Source organism: Gymnoscopelus microlampas (genome assembly GCF_963454915.1).
Source record: "Gymnoscopelus microlampas genome assembly, chromosome: 11".
Lineage (NCBI taxonomy): Eukaryota > Metazoa > Chordata > Actinopteri > Myctophiformes > Myctophidae > Gymnoscopelus > Gymnoscopelus microlampas.
In genome coordinates, this window is record NC_139948.1 from 47,738,212 (window position 1) to 47,748,918 (window position 10,707).

At 40.4% G+C, this 10,707-nt stretch overlaps 1 protein-coding gene across 1 annotated transcript; it reads left to right on the top strand.

Moving 5' to 3' along the window:
- Positions 1–3,734: 3,734 nt before the first annotated feature.
- On the top strand, positions 3,735–8,622 carry LOC311055600 (transmembrane protein 272-like). Its single transcript, XM_084071853.1, has 5 exons — positions 3,735–3,830; positions 4,889–4,932; positions 5,032–5,082; positions 5,848–6,018; positions 7,403–8,622. The coding sequence occupies exons 2-5, from the start codon at positions 4,908–4,910 to the stop codon at positions 7,837–7,839; spliced, it is 684 nt and encodes a 227-aa protein (XP_083927979.1). The 5' UTR covers positions 3,735–3,830; positions 4,889–4,907; the 3' UTR covers positions 7,840–8,622.
- The last annotated feature ends 2,085 nt before the right edge of the window (positions 8,623–10,707 follow it).

Consider the following 10,707-nt stretch of genomic DNA (forward strand, 5'->3'; position numbering starts at 1 on the left):
GGACCGCCAGTTGCCCATGTATGGTTTAGACACTTAACCGACTATAGGTCTTGCCCAGCGTGTTTACCCGCTGACTCCAAAAAATGTTGAGGTATTTTTACTTTACTGTAGTACTTCCAATGTTCAATAATTTTGCTTACTCCCCTACATCTAAAAAACAAATATTGTACTTTTACTCCACTACAGTTATTTTAAAACTTACTAGTTACTTTGTAGATTTTGATTATTATTAAAAAGCTGCGATGCGACGCATTGTGAGCTTGTAGATCTGCTATTTTCAAAATATGTGTATACATTTGAAAACTTGTGAAATGGGACATTCTGCATAATGAGTATTTTTACTTTTGATACTTAGAGTACATTTTGATGCCAATATACTTTTGTGCTTTTACTCAAGTACATTTTGAATTCCTTAACACATTGACTGCCATCGGCTAATCTCAGAACGTCCATCGTAGTGCCACGCTATTTCTTACCTTTTTTGTTTTTTTGATTCCGTCATAGGCCCCGCTAAATCCGTTTAAAATCCGCGTTCATTTGGTTCGACACAAACACGGGACCCGACCGAACAAAACGCTGAAAACCGTGCGGCGATCCGACACTGCATTCTGGAGAACGAGAGGAAAACGCTAAAATGGTGGATGTGGTGAGAAAAACAACAAGCCAGAGATAATGGCGTCCAAAGTTGACCGCTAGACAGGAAACGGAGGCGGGAGAAAAACCGGAAACAGTATTATTTCGTTTCCGGTCCGCCCCCTGGCGGACCGGAAGTGCAAAAAAAATCCGGAATCTGCACCTGCACGATTTAACATGGGAAAACACCCGCCCCGTAGGACTACGGGAACGGCAGTTAACGGTTGGATTTAACGGCCCGTAGGACTACGGGCCTGGCAGTGGATGTGTTAACGTATTACTTGTAATAGAGTATTTCTATATTGCAGTATCGATACTTTTACTTATTCATTTGAGTACTTTTTCCCACCACTGCTGTCAACAGAACCTACAGTAGCAAGTTGACACTTTGGGGCGTGTCATGCACGAAGTCCTCAATTCAAAGCCAAACTTCACACCCACAAATGTGTCAGAAAAGCGTCCGTTTCCTTCTGCTTGTTAAAAGTGTTACATACTGGACCATTTTAGTGCACATGTTTGTTTTCTCCAAAATATGGATGCCAGGGTTAATGATTTTAACGATAACCACCTGATATGTCATTACAATCTCCTGTTTGGAGATAGCATCTCCAAACACATGCAGATAGGCTTTTGCCTGGGAAGACTTTAAAGGGCTAGTTCACCCCCTAACATGACTTTTTTTTCTATCGATGAGTCACCCCATGGAGACTTGAATTCATGGATTTATTTTTTTATTTTTGTTGCATTCCTAAGCCAATAATTTGTTGACCAGCGGACCGGCAGGCAGCGGTTCCGGTAGGAGATACAAAGGAGACTCCTACCGGAACCGCTGCCGGTCATCAAATTATTGGCTTAGGAATGCGACAAAAACAAAAAAAAAATCCATTTTCAAGTCAAATCGAAAACATATCTTTTGGGGTGAACTATCCCTTTAAAATGACCCCAAACATGTTTGAAAGTGAACTATCCCTTTAAACCCCATATGGTTGAGCGTAGTCCCTCAGGGCTCTCTAATAGTGTCTTTTCTGTTTTCTGTTATTGTGGGGAAAGCTAACGCCGAAAATAGCTGATCGATAAGCTCACAATGTGATGCAACGTGCCACAGCCAAAATTAATTGTAAAAAAAAAAGTGCTTAGGAGCGAGATACAGCCAAGTTAGAAGTTAAACTAAGAGTGAATGGAGCAGCAAATCTTCAAATCATCATATCTATTTTTTTTCAGGCCACGTGACGTCTTAGACGTCATGTGGCACAAATGTACCATTTTGAGGTGCTTTCACTTCTACTCCAGTATAGCCTATACATCTCAGAGGCAAATATTGTTATTTTACTCCGCTACAAAGAAAAGTATTAACAAGAGCTTGTGACTAATAACGAAATCAAATGGAATCACTGGAACGAAGGTAACTTTTTTTCTTTTTCCAAAAAGTAATAGTTTTGGACAAACTGGTAACATTATGTAACCACTCAGATTTAAAGCATACAATCTGTATGATAGAGTATGTAAATACAATATAACTTATACAATCTGTATGGTAGAGTATGTAAATACAATATAACTCATACAATCTGTATGGTAGAGTACTGTATGTTAATACAATATAACTTATACAATCTGTATGGTAGAGTATGTTAATACAATATAACTTACAATCTATCTACTGTATTGGTAAGTGGCCTGTGGTGGCTGTGTGTCTGTTTGTGTGTCTGTCTGTCTGTCTCTCAGCAAAGATTGTTAATATACGAAGATACACGATCTCAATTGGAGCCACTAGAAAAAATCCTACAAATGATCTCCTAAGTAGGCGTGGTTTGCTTCTCCCCCAACCATCCCACCACCTCCCACTCCCCTCTCCCTGACAACGTCATGTGGATATGCATTTGATGTGCATTTGTGTATTTTCTTTATTAAAGAAAATAAATGCTTTACATGTTTGAAAGTTCACTGTTACTGTTATATGACACCTATAAAATTCCCCCACAAACACACACGTATTATTCAGTCTTATGCTAGATGTGCTCCTGTTATTCTGCTCAACATTGTAACAGGCTTTTATTTATAAGTTATATATTTGACCACTATAGACAAAAGTGTGTTTAGTATGAATGTTTAGCAGAATGTCATGATTGCCAAAACAAACCCCATCAACCAAGACAGATAATAATGGAAAATTATATTATTGAGCATTGGAACACACTTTTTTTTTTCTTTCTTGGCCATATTGATTTAATGTAGTATATTCAGAATCTCAGTTTATCAGTTTTTAGAGTTAACATCTAATTATATTCTAATAAAAATATATATTAAAAGGGACAGAGCCCTCTATGTCTCGTCCGTTAAGACTGCAGATGGATTCTTCCAAATCTCGCAGGAGTGTGTTGCTGGGATAGAGAAAAGTCGATAACAAAGTTGATTTTCTCCTCATTTGCGTCTCTAAAAAAAACAAATTTAGTATGAAAATCTTGTACATATTGTGTGTCTTGTGACGATCGAGTCCAATATTTAGTTCAGTAACCATGTAGTTAAAGAATGGTTCAGAAGCTGTGTTCACGCTCACTCTCCCATTGGAATCAAAGACTCCAACCTGCTTCCTGTCTCCTAAAAAGGCGTCCAAAAAAATAAGGCTAAACCTCTGCCCTCCGGGGCAAAACCACACCCCCAGAGGGGTGTGGTTTTGATGGGTACCAGATGGGTACCTCTCCCATAGGTACCTCTCGTGAGGAAACCAACTGGCTACCACTGTACGCAGGGCTGGATTAACACCTCTCAGTGCCCCTGGACACTGGAACTGCAATGCCCCCCCGCCCCACCCGCCCCCCCCGCCCCTCCCCCCATGCGCGCGGGTGCCCGATTCGCGCACGCGCGCGTGCGAGAAAAAAATTGACATTTGACATCATCTATTTATTTCATTCGTAATAGATAACTGCAAAATGGGGATTTTTTTCGTTTTGTGCCCCCTGAAACCCAGGTGCCCCTGGGCACGTGCCCAAAGTGCCCATATGGTAGATCCGGCCCTGACTGTACGTCACACAGATACGGGAAGGAAACCGGAGATGGTGACTCTTGCTATTTCCCTCTTGGGTCTCAGTCGGCTGTGCCTGTCTGTGTGGAGCTACAGGGTTTCCAGTACTCTTCTATCATTGCCTGGATGCACACAGTGAGTGCAGAAGGGAGTTAAGACAGCTGTGCTGTTTGAGGTGATATGATTTTCTGCACATATTGCCTATTTATGTTTATATATGGCTGTATTATTGTTCGATCCCTGCAGTTTGGGCGTGGCTTAGAGAGGAATGGAAATAATCTGCATACTTTCATACTTATTGGCAATGTGTCTACAGATTGGATTCAGACTGGTGGCTTGTAAACCAACTAGATATCTTATTTCAAGCATCTCTGTTTTAATTCTATTTGTGTGTGTGTGTGTGTGTGTGTGTGTGTGTGTGTGTGTGTGTGTGTGTGTGTGTGTGTGTGTGTGTGTGTGTGTGTGTGTGTGTGTGTGTGTGTGTGTGTGTGTGTGTTAGTTTATTTCGGTCTTAAGCCATGCACAGAATTAGTCACATTAAACATTTCCAAAGAAAAAATAAATAAAATGATTTGAGAAGTTAAGGTTAGATTTAGACATGTTTGTTCATGTGTTTCTGTTTGGCACTGAAAAGAACACAATCAATGTTTAATAGGGCTACGTAAGTATGATCTCAGAGGAAAAATAACTCTCAGGCTCTTCTCAGTCTATATTATATAAAAAAAATAGTCTATATTATAAAGTCTATATTATATTAATCTCATTGAAAAAAATGTAAGAAAAGTAAAATATAAAGTTAAATATGTATAACTTTATATTTTTTATTCTGCACACACACAGCGCCGGAGAGTCCAGGGAAGGGTTAACTTTTGACAACAGAATGCTGACTAAATGAAGTACTTTATGAGAATCAAAAGTGAAACAGCAGATATAATAAGCTGATCGTTAACCTCATTAACAGAGAAAACTTAAGCCTGGTCAGTATATTGTAGATAGGGTTTTTTCAGTACACAAAAGTGCCTGAAATTCTACAGTTATTCTATTTGTCGGAATTAAGCATTTCGACAAATAGAGCAGTATTTATATTTTGCATTGTGATAGATTGTCTTTTTTTTCGTAAAACACTTTCCTGTTTTAGAAAAGGGATATATAAATAAAGTGTATTATTATCATTATTATTATTAATAGTAATAGTAATAGTAATAGTAATAGTAATATTGTATTCTTCTTTAGGCTTCAGTCACTTCTTAAAATGTCTTCAGAAAACAGAAAAACAGGTGAGAAAACCGTTCTGCCTTTAAAAGTTAACCATGCCATTAGCACTATTTCTGTTTGGTTGACTTTGTGTGTGTGTTCTTCTATCTGTCTTCCCTTAGCATGTGCCTTTGTGCTCCCCGTGATGTACTACATTACCCACATTGTAATCGGTGAGTAGATAATGTATTATATTTTATATTTGTATGACTCTTTAGTTTAGTGAACAGCATTTTAGTGAAAATAGCAGATTCATAACAAACTCATACAAGTATGCAGATAACTCAAGTAAATGCACTTACTGTCCAGCACTGCCCACCAGACCCACAGCTATGTATTTACATATTATCTACATAATGAATGTCCAATAAAAAGAGCTCAAATCTCACTCATTTTCTGCATAGAGGATTTGATGTCGTAACAATCACAAGCGACGTGGTTGTAAAACAATGCCATACGCTCCCGTAGAAATCTGTCTGTATGCAGTCAATCTAGTCTTGTGTGTCAAAGTGTCCTTGAGCAAGACACTGACTGAACCCCTAACTGCTCCCGATGAGCCGGTTGCATGGTTTCATTCCCAGCTAGAGACCCAAAAGAGAAATTTGATGTCTGCCCAGGACCCAAGCTAGTGAAAATAGCAGATTTACAAGCTCACAAATGGGTCCCGAACCAGTGCAGTAAATGCAGTCCAGTCCGCAGTCTCTGTCGTGTGGAAACCTCAAATATCCAAACTCTTACTTTTCAGGGTTGAAATTCAAAAGTAGCAAAAGTAGAAGATCTACAAGCTCTAAACGCGTCGCTCCACGCCTTGCTTGGAGCTTGTAGACATGCTACTTCTGATGCTTTTGGGTGATGCAGTAGCTCATGATCAATTATTAACACAAAAAAGTTAAAATGTGGAGGTTTCTGCCCGACAACAACGATAATGTGTTCCACAGGTGCGGTGTACCTGTACCAGTGCCCCAGTCAGCCATTCATCCCCGTCTACGTGCTGGTGCTGGGATGTTTTTGTCTGATGCAGAATTTGCTTGCCCTCTTCCTGGAGAAGAGATTCAGCACTAGTATGTATTCTGTGACCGGTCTTTTCCTCATAACCTGGATCATCACTGGTGAGTTTTTAAAGCCTTTTCCACAGCCCAGGAAAACAAACACACATTCCACACCGCTGTGCTGTCAAACAGAAACCTCTGTGTGTATTCATATTTGAATGAATCATATTTCAATCCTTTTTTTATCGATTTTTTTGAATGCCCTACTTGGAAATGGAAGTGGTTAAGTGTGTCTGTGGCAGGGACGTGCAGAAGGATTTGGAGAGGCAGGGGCTGGAATCTCAAAAGGGCACCTATTAGATTTTTCCCCCCGAATAAGTACCATACTTTTAGGCCCGAAAACCCGAAAAATCAGAAAAGGTGTCATTGCGTTCCTAATGTCCTCAAAGTCACGCACCCAACACGCTTTGAACTGAGCAGATTGGACCTTCCATTCCAGAGATAATGGGCAAAACATCTTGAAAGCGGCCACTTTCACCGGTTTTCGATCGCCGATTTTCAATTGAGTGTTGGCCATTGTCGCCCGTTTTCCTTTAATAACACGGGCTAGGAAGGTTGTACGGCGACAAATTAGATACCTGAGGAAAGTTAACTTTGAGTTGCATCCAACACATCCACGGCCATTTCCGTCAGCCTTACCGTTAGGCCGCTAGGGGCAGTTGAAATGTGTTTTTGGTTTTCTGGGGGGGGGGGGGGGGGGGCGAGAGTATGTTTTTGCACCCCCCACAGATTAAAAACACAAATCGGTACCCAGTTATCTTTAGTCATTAAAGGACTTTCAGATTTTTCATATTCCATCCTGATTGGCTAAAATTGGCTTCCAAAGTTTGCAGCAGTAGGCTACTCCGTTTTGGACAAAATGCCTCAAATCATGAACACAGCATGCAATTTCTGTGACATTGTGCACACACATTTCCACTAGGCCAAGGAAGAACTGCCACGCGAACATTTTCAAGGCCGATTTGTGTTTTTACATATAACTGCACCGATCTGTGTAAAACTTTGTATGCGCATTCTCTAGAGGCCAAGGAAAAACCTTTGACCTGCATTTTTAACATCTGCCTTTTATAGCGCCACCAGGAGGCCGACTATGTAAAACACATTTTTGTGATGATAAGCATTCAGATTTTATCCAAATTTCACGCAAATCAGTACACATGATCTCTATAGTCATGTGATCAAGACGGATATGTTTGATTCTTCATATTCCGTCCTAATTGGCTTAGATTGACATCTAAAGTTTGTAGGAGTGGCTTGTTTTCAACAAAATGCCGCAAATCATGAACGCAGCGTCCGATTGCGGTGAAACTTTGCACGCAGATTCACATGCTGAGGAACAAATGTCACCCTTTTAACATTGGTCTAAATGGTTAAGAAACGTATAAAAAGCATCACATTGCCAACAACATTCTGAAATATCCCCTCCCCTCCTCATTTATTCTAGGTAACGTGCGGATCTACTCCATCTATGAGCCCAACTACAATAAGACGTGGCGGCCGTGGGATTATTGCGACAAGACCGTCTACCTGTTTGCTTTCTGGACCACCACTCTGAACTACATCATACTGGCTCTCTGCCTGTTAGGTTACGGCTGTTTATTTGTTTGCTTGGTTTGCCGCAAGGATGTGGACGATCAGTGTAACCCCGACATATCCGCTGAAAATATGGGTGCTGAGGGTGCGGCCGCACCCTCACCCCCAGGCACCACCGCACCCTCACCCCCAGGCACCACCGCACCCTCACCCCCAGGCACCACCGCACCCTCACCCCCAGGCACCACCGCACCCTCACCCCCAGGCACCACACCCCCTAATGAGGAGGTAGAAATAAAAGTAGAAATAAAAGAAAATAGGCCTATTTTAGAAAATACATGTTCTTAAACTACAGCTTTTTGCATATTCTTTTTTTTATCTTAACCAATTCAGTGCCATTGACGTCGCCGACGTCACGTTTTTCATAAGCCCAGAGTGCCAATGACGTCACCGACGTCATAAAATAAACACAAATAAACACACAAAATTTTCTTTTTTTTTTTAAACAAATGTTTAGAACCGTAGATATGATGATTTGAAGATTTGCTGCTCCATTCACTTCTTGTTTAACTTCATACTGAAAAAAAGCTGTATAGCATTTTTTTTTTACAATGTATTTTTGGCCTTGGCACAGGGGTGATAAAGCCAGAAATAAGTTTGGCACTGAATGAGTTAACATCAGTTTGAGTATGTATGTGAACTTGGTTTAGTTAACATAAAAAACATACTCAGTCAGCTAAGCTACTGACTTGATAAATATTCAAAGTATTTATTACATGGCTTGGTTGAATGCTCGATTCTGATTGGTCAGTCATCGGTCATTATTTCTGATTAATGACCGATGAGCTTTATAACGGGCCTCTGTCTAATCTGAGGCTCAGAACACCTGCTCATGTCAACCTGCGCTGCTTGGTTTTATGCTTTATCAGACATGACAGCAATGTCATTTACAACTAAGAATGTTTTTGAAAACATTTGAAGTGAGAAATAAACGATGCAATGACCGAAAAGTGATTCTATTTGATTCTCTACACTTCCTTGTTTATTGTGGCGCACCAATGCAAGAATATCAAAACGCTCGCGCCAAAACACAGTCACCCCGGGGCAAATCCGGCTGTATTATACGCAAATCCGGTGGTAAAGAATGGGGTCCAGTGTGTTTTGGGGCGAGTCTTCCGGTTACCTTATGGACTAATTACGGGGTCAGAGCTCTGCTCTGGAACCGTATTGTTATTGGCAGTATTCTGTCTCTTCTTCTTCTGCCACTTTTCGCAGTTCTGGCTGAACCGTGCAGTCGCTTTTTACGAAACTCGGCCATATGGTAGATGGTCATGAAAAACGATCAAAAAATAATTCTCACAATCTTTCGTCAAAAGGTGGCGCTATAGCACTCAATTGAAAATGCCAACTTTGAACAGGTACAACTCATGCCCTGTTTGACCTACAGCCATGAAACTTGGATACACATATGCGTCTCCTCATGCTGAACAACTTTCACCCTCTGACTTTTGACCTCTGACCTTTAGATCTCCCACCATTTTGAATTATATGAAAAACAGTCATTGGCTCCTAACTTCTGCATTTTTTCACTTATGGAAAATCCGTTGGAAATTTTTGTAGGCAGAGGTCCAAAGTTCAAGTGTGAAACGTTTCGTGCAGATTGCTCAAAAATCCCAGGAGGAGATAGATTTTAACTATTACAGTTTTATGAAAATTATTCATCTGTGCCTAAAACATACATGCAGACTCACATTTCTTTGAAACTTTGCAGAAATGTACAGGGTCATTCCAAATATCACAGAAACCAATCTTACTCCAATTGGCCAAAAGGGGGCGCTATAGCAATTTTTTGAAAAGGCAGACTTTAAACAGGCATAAGTCATGCCTCGTTTGGCCGAAAGTCGTTAAACTTGCTTACACATGTGCCTTGACTCATGAGGAACACACGTATCGATTTGACCATTAAGCTCCGCCCTTAGATTTTCTGCAATTTTGAGCAGTTTGAAAAATACTTGTTTTTGCCAGTTCTGGCTTAACCGTGCATACGCTTTTTACGAAACTCGGCCATATGGTAGATGCTCATGAAAAACTACCAAGAAATAATTCTCACACTCATTCGTCAAAGGGTGGCGCTATAGCACTCAATTGAAAGTGACAACTTTGAACAGGTACAACTCATGCCCTGTTTGACCTACAACCATGAAACTTCGATACACACATGCGTCTCTTCATGCCCGACAACTTTCGTGGTCTGACTTTTGACCTCTGACCTTTAGATCGCCCACCATTTTGAATTATATGAAAAACAGCCATTGGCTCATAACTTCTGCATTTTTTCACTTATGGAAAATCCGTTGGAAATTTTTGTAGGCAGAGGTCCAAAGTTCAAGTGTTAAACGTTTCGTGCAGATTGCTCAAAAATCCCAGGAGGAGATAGATTTTAACTATTACAGTTTTATGAAAATTATTCATCTGTGCCTAAAACATACATGCAGACTCACATTTCTTTGAAACTTTGCAGAAATGTACAGGGTCATTCCAAATATCACTGAAACCAATCTTACTCCAATTGGCCAAAAGGGGGCGCTATAGCAATTTTTTGAAAAGGCAGACTTTAAACAGGCATAAGTCAAGCCTCGTTTGGCCGAAAGTCGTGAAACTTGCTTACACATGTGCCTTGACTCATGAGGAACACATCTATCGCTTTGACCAGTAAGCTCCGCCCGTAGATTGTCCGCAATTTTGAGCAGTTTGAAAAATACTTAAACCCAGGATTTTTCAGCTATTTGCGTGAAACTGTATCATCTGTGTAATCTCCTTTTTCATAGTTCCTTGTCTGTTGGTCCAATGGCGTCTCCCTTAAATGAGTGCCTCACAATCTCAAGGTCGCCAGTTCAAGCCTCACTTGATGCAGACTTAATTTAAGTTGAATTGCAAACAACATGACTGTATCAATGAATACATGTGCAAATGGTAAAGATAACCTGAAATGCTTATTTGAGAGTACGATTTCTCAATGTATGACATACTTCATTCTGAAAATAGCCGATCTACAATCTCAAAACTTTTCAGATAGCAACGTGTTTCTGAGCTTGTAGATCGGCTGCTTTCATTGTTTTCGGTAGCGAGGAGACATACAATTTCTCTATTGGTAAATGGTTTGTGAACGAGTGATCTTAGTGTTGGCTTGGTTCATGACAGAAGGCAAGAGTTTAT